The sequence below is a fragment of the Chiloscyllium plagiosum genome, unplaced genomic scaffold (assembly GCF_037043375.1).
Source record: "Chiloscyllium plagiosum isolate Xiang-an unplaced genomic scaffold, Cpla_swu_hap1 HiC_scaffold_91, whole genome shotgun sequence".
NCBI classification, from domain to species: Eukaryota; Metazoa; Chordata; class Chondrichthyes; order Orectolobiformes; family Hemiscylliidae; genus Chiloscyllium; species Chiloscyllium plagiosum.
This window is the reverse complement of record NW_028270230.1, coordinates 49,144-67,500: the sequence shown is the minus strand read 5'-3', so window position 1 is coordinate 67,500 and position 18,357 is coordinate 49,144. Positions and strand designations below refer to the sequence as shown.

The 18,357-nt window shown below is 52.2% G+C and overlaps 1 protein-coding gene across 1 annotated transcript in view; it reads right to left on the bottom strand.

Annotated features, from left to right (window-relative positions):
- Positions 1-18,357, bottom strand: part of LOC148134089 (tyrosine-protein phosphatase non-receptor type 6-like) — a gene marked incomplete at its 3' end in the record, with an annotated part of 89,978 nt that overhangs the window by 37,882 nt on the left and 33,739 nt on the right. The window contains exon 2 of the mRNA XM_087985689.1: positions 14,563-14,831. Within this exon, the coding sequence (XP_087841815.1) occupies positions 14,563-14,570 (8 nt within the window). The remainder of the gene's footprint in view (positions 1-14,562; positions 14,832-18,357) is intronic.

Below are 18,357 nucleotides of genomic sequence, written 5' to 3'. Positions count from 1 at the left end.
AGTGTACAGATATCTCCCTGAGAGAGAGAGAGGGGACTGAGAGACACCAGTCAGTGTACAGATATCTCCCTGAGAGAGAGAGGGGGGACTGAGAGACACCAGTCAGTGTACAGATATCTCCCTGAGAGAGAGAGAGGGGGGACTGAGAGACACCAGTCAGTGTACAGATATCTCCCTGAGTGAGAGAGAGGGGACTGAGAGACACCAGTCAGTGTACAGATATCTCCCTGAGTGAGAGAGAGGGGACTGAGAGACACCAGTCAGTGTACAGATATCTCCCTGAGAGAGAGAGGGGGGACTGAGAGACACCAGTCAGTGTACAGATATCTCCCTGAGAGAGAGAGAGGGGGGACTGAGAGACACCAGTCAGTGTACAGATATCTCCCTGAGAGAGAGAGAGGGGGGACTGAGAGACACCAGCCAGTGTACAGATATCTCCCTGAGAGAGAGAGGGGACTGAGAGACACCAGTCAGTGTACAGATATCTCCCTGAGAGAGAGAGAGGGGACTGAGAGACACCAGCCAGTGTACAGATATCTCCCTGAGAGAGAGAGGGGACTGAGAGACACCAGTCAGTGTACAGATATCTCCCTGAGAGAGAGAGAGGGGACTGAGAGACACCAGTCAGTGTACAGATATCTCCCTGAGAGAGAGAGGGGACTGAGAGACACGAGTCAGTGTACAGATATCTGCCTGAGAGAGAGAGGGGACTGAGAGACGCCAGTCAGTGTACCGATATCTCCCTGAGAGAGAGAGGGGACTGAGAGACACCAGTCAGTGTACAGATATCTCCCTGAGAGAGAGAGGGGGGACTGAGAGACACCAGTCAGTGTACAGATATCTCCCTGAGAGAGAGAGGGGGGGGACTGAGAGACACCAGTCAGTGTACAGATATCTCCCTGAGAGAGAGAGAGAGAGGACTGAGAGACACCAGTCAGTGTACAGATATCTCCCTGAGAGAGAGAGAGGGGGGGACTGAGAGACACCAGTCAGTGTACAGATATCTCCCTGAGAGAGAGAGAGAGAGGACTGAGAGACACCAGTCAGTGTACAGATATCTCCCTGAGAGAGAGGGGGGACTGAGAGACACCAGTCAGTGTACAGATATCTCCCTAAGAGAGAGAGGGGACTGAGAGACACCAGTCAGTGTACAGATATCTCCCTGAGAGAGAGGGGGGACTGAGAGACACCAGTCAGTGTACAGATTTCTCCCTGAGAGATAGAGAGGGGACTGAGAGACACCAGTCAGTGTACAGATATCTCCCTGAGAGAGAGAGAGGGGGGACTGAGAGACACCAGTCAGTGTACAGATATCTCCCTGAGAGAGAGAGAGGGGACTGAGAGACACCAGTCAGTGTACAGATATCTCCCTGAGAGAGAGAGAGGGGACTGAGAGACACCAGTCAGTGTACAGATACCTCCCTGAGAGAGGGGGGACTGAGAGACACCAGTCAGTGTACAGATATCTCCCTGAGAGAGAGAGGGGACTGAGTGACACCAGCCAGTGTACAGATATCTCTCTGAGAGAGAGAGAGAGAGAGAGAGAGAGAGGGGACTGAGAGACACCAGTCAGTGTACAGATATCTCCCTGAGAGAGAGAGGGGACTGAGAGACACATGTCAGTGTACAGATATCTCCCTGAGAGAGAGAGGGGGGACTGAGAGACACCAGTCAGTGTACAGATATCTCCCTGACAGAGAGGGGACTGAGAGACACCAGTCAGTGTACAGATATCTCCCTGAGAGAGAGAGGGGACTGAGAGACACGAGTCAGTGTACAGATATCTCCCTGAGAGAGAGAGGGGGGACTGAGACACCAGTCAGTGTACAGATATCTCCCTGAGAGAGAGAGAGGGGACTGAGAGACACCAGTCAGTGTACAGATATCTCCCTGAGAGAGAGATAGGGGACTGAGAGACACCAGTCAGTGTACAGATATCTCCCTGACAGAGAGGGGACTGAGAGACACCAGTCAGTGTACAGATATCTCCCTGAGAGAGAGAGGGGACTGAGAGACACGAGTCAGTGTACAGATATCTCCCTGAGAGAGAGAGAGGGGGGGACTGAGAGACGCCAGTCAGTGTACCGATATCTCCCTGAGAGAGAGAGGGGACTGAGAGACACCAGTCAGTGTACAGATATCTCCCTGAGAGAGAGAGGGGGGACTGAGAGACACCAGTCAGTGTACAGATATCTCCCTGAGAGAGAGAGAGGGGGGGACTGAGAGACACCAGTCAGTGTACAGATATCTCCCTGAGAGAGAGAGAGAGAGGACTGAGAGACACCAGTCAGTGTACAGATATCTCCCTGAGAGAGAGAGAGGGGGGACTGAGAGACACCAGTCAGTGTACAGATATCTCCCTGAGACAGAGGGGACTGAGAGACACCAGTCAGTGTACAGATATCTACCTGAGAGAGAGGGGGGACTGAGAGACACCAGTCAGTGTACAGATATCTCCCTGAGAGAGAGAGAGAGGGGGGACTGAGAGACACCAGTCAGTGTACAGATATCACCCTGAGAGAGAGAGAGAGGGGACTGAGAGACACCAGTCAGTGTACTGATATCTCCCTGAGAGAGAGAGAGGGGACTGAGAGACACCAGTCAGTGTACAGATATCTCCCTGAGAGAGAGGGGGGACTGAGAGACACCAGTCAGTGTACAGATATCTCCCTGAGAGAGAGAGGGGACTGAGTGACACCAGTCAGTGTACAGATATCTCCCTGAGAGAGAGAGGGGACTGAGAGACACAAGTCAGTGTACAGATATCTCCCTGAGAGAGAGAGGGGGGACTGAGACACCAGTCAGTGTACAGATATCTCCCTGAGAGAGAGGGGGGACTGAGAGACACCAGTCAGTGTACAGATATCTCCCTGAGAGAGAGAGGGGACTGAGAGACACCAGTCAGTGAACAGATATCTCCCTGAGAGAGAGAGGGGACTGAGAGACACCAGTCAGTGAACAGATATCTCCCTGAGAGAGAGAGGGGACTGAGAGACACCAGTCAGTGTACAGATTTCTCACTGAGAGAGAGAGGGGGGACTGAGAGACACCAGTCAGTGTACAGATATCTCCCTGAGAGAGAGGGGACTGAGAGACACCAGTCAGTGTACAGATGTCTCCCTGAGAGAGAGAGGGGACTGAGAGACACCAGTCAGTGTACAGATATCTCCCTGAGAGAGAGAGAGGGGACTGAGAGACACCAGTCACTGTACAGATATCTCTATGAGAGAGAGGGGACTGAGAGACACCAGTCAGTGTACAGATATCTCCCTGAGAGAGAGAGAGGGGACTGAGAGACACCAGTCAGTGTACAGATATCTCCCTGAGAGAGAGAGGGGGGACTGAGAGACACCAGTCAGTGTCCAGATATCTCCGTGAGAGAGAGAGAGGGGACTGAGAGACACCAGTCAGTGTACAGATATCTCCCTGAGAGAGAGAAGGGGGACTGAGAGACACCAGTCAGTGTACAGATATCTCCCTGAGAGAGAGAGAGGGGGGACTGAGAGACACCAGCCAGTATACAGATATCTCCCTGAGAGAGAGAGAGGGGACTGAGAGACACCAGTCAGTGTACAGATATCTCCCTGAGAGAGAGGGGACTGAGAGACACCAGTCAGTGTACAGATATCTCCCTGAGAGAGAGAGGGGACTGAGAGATGCCAGTCAGTGTACCGATATCTCCCTGAGAGAGAGAGGGGACTGAGAGACACCAGTCAGTGTACAGATATCTCCCTGAGAGAGAGAGAGGGGACTGAGAGACACCACTCAGTGTACAGATATCTCCCTGAGAGAGAGAGAGGGGACTGAGAGACACCAGTCAGTGTACAGATATCTCCCTGAGAGAGAGAAGGCGGACTGGGAGACACCAGTCAGTGTACAGATATCTCCCTGAGAGAGAGAGAGGGGGGACTGAGAGACACCAGTCAGTGTACAGATATCTCCCTGAGAGAGAGGGGGGACTGAGAGACACCAGTCAGTGTACAGATATCTCCCTGAGAGAGAGAGAGGGGGGACTGAGAGACACCAGTCAGTGTACAGATATCTCCCTGAGAGAGGGGGGGACTGAGAGACACCAGTCAGTGTACAGATATCTCCCTGAGAGAGAGAGAGAGAGGACTATCTCCCTGAGAGAGAGGGGGGACTGAGAGACACCAGTCAGTGTACAGATATCTCCCTAAGAGAGAGAGGGGACTGAGAGACACCAGTCAGTGTACAGATATCTCCCTGAGAGAGAGGGGGGACTGAGAGACACCAGTCAGTGTACAGATTTCTCCCTGAGAGATAGAGAGGGGACTGAGAGACACCAGTCAGTGTACAGATATCTCCCTGAGAGAGAGAGAGGGGGGACTGAGAGACACCAGTCAGTGTACAGATATCTCCCTGAGAGAGAGAGAGGGGACTGAGAGACACCAGTCAGTGTACAGATATCTCCCTGAGAGAGAGAGAGGGGACTGAGAGACACCAGTCAGTGTACAGATACCTCCCTGAGAGAGGGGGGACTGAGAGACACCAGTCAGTGTACAGATATCTCCCTGAGAGAGAGAGGGGACTGAGTGACACCAGCCAGTGTACAGATATCTCTCTGAGAGAGAGAGAGAGAGAGAGAGAGAGAGGGGACTGAGAGACACCAGTCAGTGTACAGATATCTCCCTGAGAGAGAGAGGGGACTGAGAGACACATGTCAGTGTACAGATATCTCCCTGAGAGAGAGGGTGGACTGAGAGACTCCAGTCAGTGTACAGATATCTCCCTGAGAGAGAGAGGGGGGACTGAGACACCAGTCAGTGTACAGATATCTCCCTGAGAGAGAGAGAGGGGACTGAGAGACACCAGTCAGTGTACAGATATCTCCGTGAGAGAGAGATAGGGGACTGAGAGACACCAGTCAGTGTACAGATATCTCCCTGACAGAGAGGGGACTGAGAGACACCAGTCAGTGTACAGATATCTCCCTGAGAGAGAGAGGGGACTGAGAGACACGAGTCAGTGTACAGATATCTCCCTGAGAGAGAGAGAGGGGGGGACTGAGAGACGCCAGTCAGTGTACCGATATCTCCCTGAGAGAGAGAGGGGACTGAGAGACACCAGTCAGTGTACAGATATCTCCCTGAGAGAGAGAGGGGGGACTGAGAGACACCAGTCAGTGTACAGATATCTCCCTGAGAGAGAGAGAGGGGGGGACTGAGAGACACCAGTCAGTGTACAGATATCTCCCTGAGAGAGAGAGAGAGAGGACTGAGAGACACCAGTCAGTGTACAGATATCTCCCTGAGAGAGAGAGAGGGGGGACTGAGAGACACCAGTCAGTGTACAGATATCTCCCTGAGACAGAGGGGACTGAGAGACACCAGTCAGTGTACAGATATCTACCTGAGAGAGAGGGGGGACTGAGAGACACCAGTCAGTGTACAGATATCTCCCTGAGAGAGAGAGAGAGGGGGGACTGAGAGACACCAGTCAGTGTACAGATATCACCCTGAGAGAGAGAGAGAGGGGACTGAGAGACACCAGTCAGTGTACTGATATCTCCCTGAGAGAGAGAGAGGGGACTGAGAGACACCAGTCAGTGTACAGATATCTCCCTGAGAGAGAGGGGGGACTGAGAGACACCAGTCAGTGTACAGATATCTCCCTGAGAGAGAGAGGGGACTGAGTGACACCAGTCAGTGTACAGATATCTCCCTGAGAGAGAGAGGGGACTGAGAGACACAAGTCAGTGTACAGATATCTCCCTGAGAGAGAGAGGGGGGACTGAGACACCAGTCAGTGTACAGATATCTCCCTGAGAGAGAGGGGGGACTGAGAGACACCAGTCAGTGTACAGATATCTCCCTGAGAGAGAGAGGGGACTGAGAGACACCAGTCAGTGAACAGATATCTCCCTGAGAGAGAGAGGGGACTGAGAGACACCAGTCAGTGAACAGATATCTCCCTGAGAGAGAGAGGGGACTGAGAGACACCAGTCAGTGTACAGATTTCTCACTGAGAGAGAGAGGGGGGACTGAGAGACACCAGTCAGTGTACAGATATCTCCCTGAGAGAGAGGGGACTGAGAGACACCAGTCAGTGTACAGATGTCTCCCTGAGAGAGAGAGGGGACTGAGAGACACCAGTCAGTGTACAGATATCTCCCTGAGAGAGAGAGAGGGGACTGAGAGACACCAGTCACTGTACAGATATCTCTATGAGAGAGAGGGGACTGAGAGACACCAGTCAGTGTACAGATATCTCCCTGAGAGAGAGAGAGGGGACTGAGAGACACCAGTCAGTGTACAGATATCTCCCTGAGAGAGAGAGGGGGGACTGAGAGACACCAGTCAGTGTCCAGATATCTCCGTGAGAGAGAGAGAGGGGACTGAGAGACACCAGTCAGTGTACAGATATCTCCCTGAGAGAGAGAAGGGGGACTGAGAGACACCAGTCAGTGTACAGATATCTCCCTGAGAGAGAGAGAGGGGGGACTGAGAGACACCAGCCAGTATACAGATATCTCCCTGAGAGAGAGAGAGGGGACTGAGAGACACCAGTCAGTGTACAGATATCTCCCTGAGAGAGAGGGGACTGAGAGACACCAGTCAGTGTACAGATATCTCCCTGAGAGAGAGAGGGGACTGAGAGATGCCAGTCAGTGTACCGATATCTCCCTGAGAGAGAGAGGGGACTGAGAGACACCAGTCAGTGTACAGATATCTCCCTGAGAGAGAGAGAGGGGACTGAGAGACACCACTCAGTGTACAGATATCTCCCTGAGAGAGAGAGAGGGGACTGAGAGACACCAGTCAGTGTACAGATATCTCCCTGAGAGAGAGAAGGCGGACTGGGAGACACCAGTCAGTGTACAGATATCTCCCTGAGAGAGAGAGAGGGGGGACTGAGATACACCAGCCTGTGTACAGATATCTCCCTGAGAGAGAGAGAGAGGGGACTGAGAGACACCAGTCAGTGTACAGATATCTCCCTGAGAGAGAGAGGGGACTGAGAGACACCAGTCAGTGTACAGATATCTCCCTGAGAGAGAGAGGGGACTGAGAGACACCAGTCAGTGTACAGATATCTCCCTGAGAGAGAGAGGGGACTGAGAGACACCAGTCAGTGTACAGATATCTCCCTGAGAGAGAGAGAGGGGACAGAGAGACACCAGTCAGTGTACAGATATCTCCCTGAGAGAGAGGGGACTGAGAGACACCAGTCAGTGTACAGATATCTCCCTGAGAGGGAGAGGGGACTGAGAGACACCAGTCAGTGTACAGATATCTCCCTGAGAGAGAGAGACCGGACTGGGAGACACCAGTCAGTGTACAGATATCTCCCTGAGAGAGAGGGGGGGACTGAGAGACACCAGTCAGTGTCCAGATATCTCCGTGAGAGAGAGAGGGGACTGAGAGACACCAGTCAATGTACAGATATCTCCCTGAGAGAGAGAAGTGGGACTGAGAGACACCAGTCAGTGTACAGATAACTCCCTGAGAGAGAGGGGACTGAGAGACACCAGTCAGTGTACAGATATCTCCCTGAGAGAGAGAGAGGGGACTGAGAGACACCAGTCAGTGTACAGATATCTCCCTGAGAGAGAGAGGGGACTGAGAGACACCAGTCAGTGTACAGATATCTCCCTGAGAAAGAGAAAGAGAGACAGAGGGGGGACTGAGAGATACCAGTCAGTGTACAGATATCTCCCTGAGAGAGAGAGAGGGACTGAGAGACACCAGTCAGTGTACAGATATCTCCCTGAGAGAGAGGGGACTGAGAGACACCAGTCAGTGTACAGATATCTCCCTGAGAGAGAGAGAGAGGGGACTGAGAGACACCAGTCAGTGTACAGATATCTCCCTGAGAGAGAGGGGGGACTGAGAGACACCAGTCAGTGTACAGATATCTCCCTGAGAGAGAGGGGAGACTGAGAGACACCAGTCAGTGTACAGATATCTCCCTGAGAGAGAGAGTGGGGGGACTGAGAGACACCAGTCAGTGTACAAATATCTCCCTGAGACAGAGGGGACTGAGAGACACCAGTCAGTGTACAGATATCTCCCTGAGAGAGAGAGAGGGGACTGAGAGACACCAGTCAGTGTACAGATATCTCCCTAAGAGAGAGAGGGGACTGAGAGACACCAGTCAGTGTACAGATATCTCCCTGAGAGAGAGGGGGGGGGACTGAGAGACACCAGTCAGTGTACAGATATCTCCCTGAGAGAGAGAGGGGACTGAGAGACACCAGTCAGTGTACAGATATCTCCCTGAGAGAGAGGGGACTGAGAGACATCAGTCAGTGTACAGATATCTCCCTGAGAGAGAGGGGGGGGGACTGAGAGACACCAGTCAGTGTACAGATATCTCCCTGAGAGAGAGAGGGGACTGAGAGACACCAGTCAGTGTACAGATATCTCCCTGAGAGAGAGGGGACTGAGAGACATCAGTCAGTGTACAGATATCTCCCTGAGAGAGAGGGGACTGAGAGACATCAGTCAGTGTAAAGATATCACCCTGAGAGAGAGAGAGAGGGGACTGAGAGACACCAGTCAGTGTAGTGATATCTCCCTGAGAGAGAGAGGGGGGGGGACTGAGAGACACCAGTCAGTGTACAGATATCTCCCTGAGAGAGGGGGGACTGAGAGACACCAGTCAGTGTACAGATATCTCCCTGAGAGAGAGAGGGGACTGAGTGACACCAGTCAGTGTACAGATATCTCCCTGAGATAGAGAGGGGACTGAGAGACACCAGTCAGTGTACAGATATCTCCCTGAGAGAGAGAGGGGACTGAGAGACACCAGTCAGTGTACAGATATCTCCCTGACAGAGAGAGGGGGGACTGAGAGACACCAGTCAGTGTACAGATATCTCCCTGAGAGAGAGGGGGGACTGAGAGACACCAGTCAGTGTACAGATATCTCCCTGAGAGAGAGAGAGGGGACTGAGAGACACCAGTCAGTGTACAGATATCTCCCTGAGAGAGAGAGGGGACTGAGAGACACCAGTCAGTGTACAGATATCTCCCTGAGAGAGAGAGGGGGGACTGAGAGACACCAGTCAGTGTACAAATATCTCCCTGAGAGAGAGAGGGGGGACTGAGAGACGCCAGTCAGTGTACAGATATCTCCCTGAGAGAGAGAGGGGACTGAGAGACACCAGGCAGTGTACAGATATCTCCCTGAGAGAGAGAGGGGACTGAGAGACACCAGTCAGTGTACAGATATCTCCCTGAGTGAGAGAGAGGGGACTGAGAGACACCAGTCAGTGTACAGATATCCCCCTGAGAGAGAGAGGGGAGACTGAGAGACACCAGTCAGTGTACAGATATCTCCCTGAGAGAGAGAGGGGACTGAGAGACACCAGTCAGTGTACAGATATCTCCCTGAGAGAGAGAGAGGGGACTGAGAGACACCACTCAGTGTACAGATATCTCCCTGAGAGAGAGAGAGGGGACTGAGAGACACCAGTCAGTGTACAGATATCTCCCTGAGAGAGAGAAGGCGGACTGGGAGACACCAGTCAGTGTACAGATATCTCCCTGAGAGAGAGAGGGGGGACTGAGAGACGCCAGTCAGTGTACAGATATCTCCCTGAGAGAGAGAGGGGACTGAGAGACACCAGTCAGTGTACAGATATCTCCCTGAGAGAGAGAGAGGGGGGACTGAGAGACACCAGTCAGTGTACAGATATCTCCCTGAGAGAGAGAGGGGGGACTGAGAGACACCAGTCAGTGTACAGATATCCCCCTGAGAGAGAGAGGGGAGACTGAGAGACACCAGTCAGTGTACAGATATCTCCCTGAGAGAGAGAGGGGACTGAGAGACACCAGTCAGTGTACAGATATCCCCCTGAGAGAGAGAGGGGGGACTGAGAGACACCAGTCAGTGTACAGATATCTCCCTGAGAGAGAGAGGGGACTGAGAGACACCAGTCAGTGTACCGATATCTCCCTGAGAGAGAGAGAGGGGACTGAGAGACACCAGTCAGTGTACAGATATCTCCCTGAGAGAGAGGGGGGGGACTGAGAGACACCAGTCAGTGTACAGATATCTCCCTGAGAGAGAGAGAGGGGGGACTGAGAGACACCAGTCAGTGTACAGATATCTCCCTGAGAGAGGGAGAGGGGACTGAGAGACACCAGTCAGTGTACCGATATCTCCCTGAGAGAGAGAGGGGACTGAGAGACACCAGTCAGTGTACAGATATCTCCCTGAGAGAGAGAGGGGACTGAGAGACACCAGTCAGTGTACAGATATCTCCCTGAGAGATAGGGGACTGAGAGACACCAGTCAGTGTACAGATATCTCCCTGAGAGAGGGGACTGAGAGACACCAGTCAGTGTACAGATATCTCCCTGAGAGAGAGAGGGGACTGAGAGACACCAGTCAGTGTACAGATATCTCCCTGAGAGAGAGAGAGAGGGGACTGAGAGACACCAGTCAGTGTACCGATATCTCCCTGAGAGAGAGAGAGGGGACTGAGAGACACCAGTCAGTGTACAGATATCTCCCTGAAGAACATCATTGAAGAGTTCTCGATCAATTATGCCACAAGTTGAGGAGCGTTGGACGGAGTTTAACCCTGGATAAACGCGGTGTGCTGGGATTCAGCCAAACACGAGCTAGGAGACGTGTTTCGTGAATAGTTGAGCCTTGGGAGTGTGTTGTGGAAAAGAGAGACAGACAGAGAGAGGGGGGACAAAATCCTTTGGGGTTTGCGTCGCAGGTAGGCGGGGTTGGTGGGTGTTAAGGAAGCGTTTAGCGCGCTCGCCTCCATCGCTCAGGCCTAGGAGTCTGGGACGTCGCGTCCAGGTCGTGACAGGATGTTGGTGAGATGTGGGGCTGGGAGAGATTTTCCAGGATGTTACCCTGGGGCTGGGAGAGATTTACCAGGATGTTACCCTGGGACTGGGAGAGATTTGCCAGGATGTCTCCCTTTGGGGCTGGGAGAGATTTACCAGGATGTTACCCTTTGGGGACTGGGAGAGATTTACCAGGATGTTACCCTGGGGCTGGGAGAGATTTTCCAGGATGTTACCCTGGGGCTGGGAGGGATTTACCAGGATGTTACCCTGGGGCTGGGAGAGATTTACCAGGATGTTACCCTTTGGGACTGGGAGAGATTTACCAGGATGTTACCCTTTGGGACTGGGAGAGATTTACCAGGATGTTACCCTTTGGGGCTGGGAGAGATTTACCAGGATGTTACCCTGGGGGCTGGGAGAGATTTACCAGGATGTTACCCTGGGGCTGGGAGAGATTTACCAGGATGTTACCCTTTGGGACTGGGAGAGATTTACCAGGATGTTACCCTGGGACTGGGAGAGATTTACCAGGATGTTACCCTGGGACTGGGAGAGATTTACCAGGATGTTACCCTGGGGCTGGGAGAGATTTACCAGGATGTTACCCTTTGGGGCTGGGAGAGATTTACCAGGATGTTACCCTGGGACTGGGAGAGATTTACCAGGATGTTACCCTGGGACTGGGAGAGATTTACCAGGATGTTACCCTGGGACTGGGAGAGATTTACCAGGATGTTACCCTGGGGCTGGGAGAGATTTACCAGGATGTTACCCTGGGACTGGGAGAGATTTACCAGGATGTTACCCTGGGACTGGGAGAGATTTACCAGGATGTTACCCTGGGGCTGGGAGAGATTTACCAGGATGTTACCCTGGGGCTGGGAGAGATTTACCAGGATGTTACCCTGGGACTGGGAGAGATTTACCAGGATGTTACCCTGGGGCTGGGAGAGATTTACCAGGATGTTACCCTGGGGCTGGGAGAGATTTACCAGGATGTTACCCTTTGGGGCTGGGAGAGATTTACCAGGATGTTACCCTTTGGGGCTGGGAGAGATTTACCAGGATGTTACCCTTTGGGACTGGGAGAGATTTACCAGGATGTTACCCTTTGGGGCTGGGAGAGATTTACCAGGATGTTACCCTGGGGCTGGGAGAGATTTACCAGGATGTTACCCTTTGGGGCTGGGAGAGATTTACCAGGATGTTACCCTGGGGCTGGGAGAGATTTACCAGGATGTTACCCTGGGGGCTGGGAGAGATTTACCAGGATGTTACCCTTTGGGGCTGGGAGAGATTTACCAGGATGTTACCCTGGGGCTGGGAGAGATTTACCAGGATGTTACCCTGGGACTGGGAGAGATTTACCAGGATGTTACCCTGGGACTGGGAGAGATTTACCAGGATGTTACCCTGGGGCTGGGAGAGATTTACCAGGATGTTACCCTGGGACTGGGAGAGATTTATCAGGATGTTACCCTGGGACTGGGAGAGATTTACCAGGATGTTACCCTTTGGGGCTGGGAGAGATTTACCAGGATGTTACCCTTTGGGGACTGGGAGAGATTTACCAGGATGTTACCCTGAGGCTGGGAGAGATTTACCAGGATGTTACCCTGGGGCTGGGAGCTATTTACCAGGATGACACCCTGGGGGCTGGGAGAGATTTACCAGGATGTTACCCTGGGGCTGGAAGAGATTTACCAGGATGTTACCCTTTGGGGCTGGGAGAGATTTACCAGGATGTTACCCTTTGGGGCTGGGAGAGATTTACCAGGATGTTACCCTGGGTCTGGGAGAGATTTACCAGGATGTTACCCTGGGGCTGGGAGAGATTTACCAGGATGTTACCCTGGGACTGGGAGAGATTTACCAGGATGTTACCCTGGGGCTGGGAGAGATTTACCAGGATGTTACCCTGGGACTGGGAGAGATTTACCAGGATGTTACCCTGGGACTGGGAGAGATTTACCAGGATGTTACCCTGGGGCTGGGAGAGATTTACCAGGATGTTACCCTTTGGGGCTGGGAGAGATTTACCAGGATGTTACCCTTTGGGGCTGGGAGAGATTTACCAGGATGTTACTCTGGGGCTGGGAGAGATTTACCAGGATGTTACTCTGGGACTGGGAGAGATTTACCAGGATGTTACCCTGGGGCTGGGAGAGATTAACCAGGATGACACCCTGGGGGCTGGGAGAGATTTACCAGGATGTTACCCTGGGGCTGGGAGAGATTTACCAGGATGTTACCCTTTGGAGCTGGGAGAGATTTACCAGGATGTTATCCTGGGGCTGGGAGAGATTTACCAGGATGTTACCCTGGGGCTGGGAGAGATTTACCAGGATGTTACCCTGGGGCTGGGAGAGATTTACCAGGATGTTACCCTGGGGCTGGGAGAGATTTACCAGGATGTTATCCTGGGGCTGGGAGAGATTTACCAGGATGTTACCCAGGGACTGGGAGAGATTTACCAGGATGTTACCCGGGGGCTGGGAGAGATTTACCAGGATGTTACCCTGGGGCTGGGAGAGATTAACCAGGATGACACCCGGGGGGCTGGGAGAGATTTACCAGGATGACACCCGGGGGGCTGGGAGAGATGTTCCGTGAACCATCCATAGCAGTGTGGACAGGAACCACATACAAAGGCCGCACGTCTGTCTCTGAGCTCTCTGGGAGACTGTCCGACCAGGAACCACATACAAATCCATTGCCCTCGAGTGACATTTCAGAAATCACAAGCACCAGGATATACTCACGACTGGACTGTAATGCTAACGGCAAGTACACTACTCCCAGGGACTGGGGGGTTAGAGACAGAGTAAAGCTCCCTCTACACCGTCCCCCAACTCCCAGGGACAGGGGGTTAGATACAGAGTAAAGCTCCCTCTACACCGTTCCCCCCCACTCCCAGGGACAGGGGGTTAGATACAGAGTAAAGCTTCCTCTACACCGTCCCCCAACTCCCAGGGACAGGGGGTTAGATACAGAGTTAAGCTTCCTCTACACCGTCCCCCCACTCCCAGGGACAGGAGGGTTAGATACAGAGTAAAGCAACCTCTACAACATCACTCCACTCCCAGGGACAGGGGGTTAGATACAGGGTAAAGCTCCCTCTACACCGTCCCCCAACTCCCAGGGACAGGGGGTTAGATACAGAGTAAAGCTCCCTCTACACCGTCCCCCCACTCCCAGGGACAGGAGGGTTAGATACAGAGTAAAGCTTCCTCTACAACATCACGCCACTCCCAGGGACAGGGGGTTAGATACAGGGTAAAGCTCCCTCTACACCGTCCCCCCACTCCCAGGGACAGGGGGTTAGATACAGAGTAAAGCTCCCTCTACACTGTCCCCCCACCCCCAGGGACAGGGTGTTAGGTACAGAGTTAAGCTTCCTCTACACCGTCCCCTCACTCCCAGGGACAGGGGTGGGGGGGTTAGAGACAGAGTAAAGCTCCCTCTACACTGTACCCCAATCTCAAGGGATTAGATCCAGAGTTAAGCTCCCTCTACCCCTTCCCCAACCCCAACCCCAACAAGATAGAGAGTAAAGCTCCCTCTACCCCAGTCCCAGGTTACCCCCCCCACCCCCCTCACCCCCGCCCCCCCATCCCCCACTACCTCAATGCGATCGCGCTCGTTTGGAGGGGAGGGAGAGAGGTTACGTGCGACACCCACCAACTCCCCCCCACCCCCACCGCTCACCCCAAAAAAAAAGCAGGAAGAACGCGGGATGGGGATGTGGGGAGTCCTTACCGAAATGCGGCAACAGGGGGGACCTTACCTCACCATCGTTCCGGGGGGCCCAGAACTACCGTTCTGCGGGGGACGAAGTCGGGGATTCCTCAGACTGAGGCCGCTCGACGCTAATCTCTCTCTGTCTCTCTCTGTCTCTCTCTCTCTCTCTCTCTCTCTCTCTCTCTCTTTCTCTCTCTCTCCGTCCCCGTCTAACCCTCAAGTTGGGCTCCTTCACCTCTCCGCTCTCCCTATCTCTCTCTTTCTCTCTCTGTCCCACCAGGGGAGAGGACGCGACAGCCGCTCAGCAAGAGGGAACTGGCCAGGGAGGGCGGAGGGGGAGGGGGTAGGGGGGGGGGGAAGGAAGGGGAAAATGAAATGTGCAAAAACGCTGAACGAACGCGCAATGAGGAAGTTTCAGACGACAAACATGCGAGCCCAGAACTTTCCAAACGACACCGACAGAGAGAGAGAGAGAGACAGAGAGAGAGGATACAGCGGTTTATATACAGAATAACAGATACCCCGGGAGGGAGTTACAGACTGGAATCAAATCGAGGGGTTCGGGGTGGTTTATATACAGAATAACAGATACCCCGGGAGGGAGTTACAGACTGGAATCTAATCGAGGGGTTCGGGGTGGTTTATATACAGAATAACATACCCCGGGAGGGAGTTACAGACTGGAATCTAATCGTGGGGTTCGGGGTGGTTTATATACAGAATAACAGATACCCCGGGAGGGAGTTACAGACTGGAATCTAATCGAGGGGTTCGGGGTGGTTTATATACAGAATAACAGATACCCCGGGGAGGGAGTTACAGACTGGAATCTAATCGAGGGGTTCGGGGTGGGGTTTATATACAGAATAACAGATACCCCGGGAGGGAGTTACAGACTGGAATCTAATCGAGGGGTTCGGGGTGGGGTTTATATACAGAATAACAGATACCACGGGAGGGAGTTACAGACTGGAATCTAATCGAGGGGTTCGGGGTGGGGTTTATATACAGAATAACAGATACCCCGGGGAGGGAGTTACAGACTGGAATCTAATCGAGGGGTTCGGGGGGTTTATATACAGAATAACAGATACCCCGGGGAGGGAGTTACAGACTGGAATCTAATCGAGGGGTTCGGGGTGGGGTTTATATACAGAATAACAGATACCCCGGGAGGGAGTTACAGACTGGAATCTAATCGAGGGGTTCGAGGTGAGGTTTATATACAGAATAACAGATACCCCGGGAGGGAGTTACAGACTGGAATCTAATCGCGGGGTTCGGGGAGGTTTATATACAGAATAACAGATACCCCGGGGAGGGAGTTACAGACTGGAATCTAATCGAGGGGTTCGGGGTGGGGTTTATATACAGAATAACAGATACCCCGGGAGGGAGTTACAGACTGGAATCTAATCGAAGGGTTCGGGGTGGTTTATATACAGAATAACAGATACCCCGGGGAGGGAGTTACAGACTGGAATCTAATCGTGGGGTTCGGGGTGGGGTTTATATACAGAATAACAGATACCCCGGGAGGGAGTTACAGACTGGAATCTAATCGATGGGTTTGGGGTGGTTTATATACAGAATAACAGATACCCCCGGGAGGGAGTTATAGACTGGAATCTAATCGAGGGGTTCGGGGTGGGGTTTATATACAGAATAACAGATACCCCGGGGAGGGAGTTACAGACTGGAATCTAATCGAGGGGTTCGGGATGGTTTATATACAGAATAACAGATACCACTGGAGGGAGTTACAGACTGGAATCTAATCGAGGGGTTCGGGGTGGGGTTTATATACAGAATAACAGATACCCCGGGGAGGGAGTTACAGACTGGAATCTAATCGAGGGGTTCGTGGGGGGGTTTATATACAGAATAACAGATACCCCGGGGAGGGAGTTACAGACTGGAATCTAATCGAGGGGTTCAGGGGGGTTTATATACAGAATAACAGATACCCCGGGAGGGAGTTACAGACTGGAAACTAATCGAGGGGTTCGGGGTGGGGTTTATATACAGAATAACAGATACCCCAGGGGAGGGAGTTACAGACTGGAATCTAATCGAGGGGTTCGGGGTGGTTTATATACAGAATAACAGATACCCGGGAGGGAGTTACAGACTGGAATCTAATTGAGGGGATCTGGGTGGTTTATATACAGAATAACAGATACCCCGGGAGGGAGTTACAGACTGGAATCTAATCGAGGGGTTCGGGGTCGTTTATATACAAAATAACAGATACCCCGGGAGGGAGTTACAGACTGGAATCTAATTGAGGGGTTCTGGGTGGTTTATATACAGAATAACAGATACCCCGGGATGGAGTTACAGACTGGAATCTAATCGAGGGGTTCGGGGTGGTTTATATACAGAATAACAGATACCCCGGGGAGGGAGTTACAGACTGGAATCTAATCGAGGGGTTCGGAGGGGTTTATATACAGAATAACAGATACCCCGGGAGGGTGTTACAGACTGGAATCTAATCGAGGGGTTCGGGGGGGTTTATATACAGAATAACAGATACCCGGGTGGGAGTTACAGACTGGAATCTAATCGAGGGGTTCGGGGTGGTTTATATACAGAATAACAGATACCCCGGGAGGGAGTTACAGACTGGAATCTAATCGAGGGGTTCGGGGTGGTTTATATACAGAATAACAGATACCCCGGGGAGGGAGTTACAGACTGGAATCTAATCGAGGGGTTCGGTGGGGTTTATATACAGAATAACAGATACCCCGGGGAGGGAGTTACAGACTGGAATCTAATCGAGGGGTTCGGGGTGGGGTTTATATACAGAATAACAGATACCCCGGGAGAGAGTTACAGACTGGAATCTAATCGAGGGGTTCGTGGGGGGGTTTATATACAGAATAACAGATACCCCGGGGAGGGAGTTACAGACTGGAATCTAATCGAGGGGTTCGTGGGGGGGTTTATATACAGAATAACAGATACCCCGGGGAGGGAGTTAAAGACTGGAAACTAATCGAGGGGTTCGGGGTGGGGTTTATATACAGAATAACAGATACCCCGGGGAGGGAGTTACAGACTGGAATCTAATCGAGGGGTTCGGGGTGGTTTATATACAGAATAACAGATACCCGGGAGGGAGTTACAGACTGGAATCTAATCGAGGGGTTCGGGATGGTTTATATACAGAATAACAGAGACCCCGGGGAGGGAGTTACAGACTGGAATCTAATCGAGGGGTTCGGGGTGGTTTATATACAGAATAACAGATACCCCGGGAGGGAGTTACAGACTGGAATCTAACCGAGGGGTTCCGGGTGGTTTATATACAGAATAACAGATACCCCGGGGAGGGAGTTACAGACTGGAATCTAATCGAGGGGTTCGGGGTCGTTTATATACAGAATAACAGATACCCCGGGAGGGAGTTACAGACTGGAATCTAATTGAGGGGTTCTGGGTGGTTTATATACAGAATAACAGATACCCGGGTGGGAGTTACAGACTGGAATCTAATCGAGGGGTTCGGGGTGGTTTATATACAGAATAACAGATACCCGGGAGGGAGTTACAGACTGGAATCTAATCGAGGGGTTCGGGGTGGGGTTTATATACAGAATAACAGATACCCCGGGAGGGAGTTACAGACTGGAATCTAATCGAGGGGTTCGGGGTGGTTTATATACAGAATAACAGATACCCCGGGGAGGGAGTTACAGACTGGAATCTAATCGAGGGGTTCGGGGTGGTTTATATACAGAATAACAGATACCCGGGGAGGGAGTTACAGACTGGAATCTAATCGAGGGGTTCGGGGTGGTTTATATACAGAATAACAGATACCCCGGGGAGG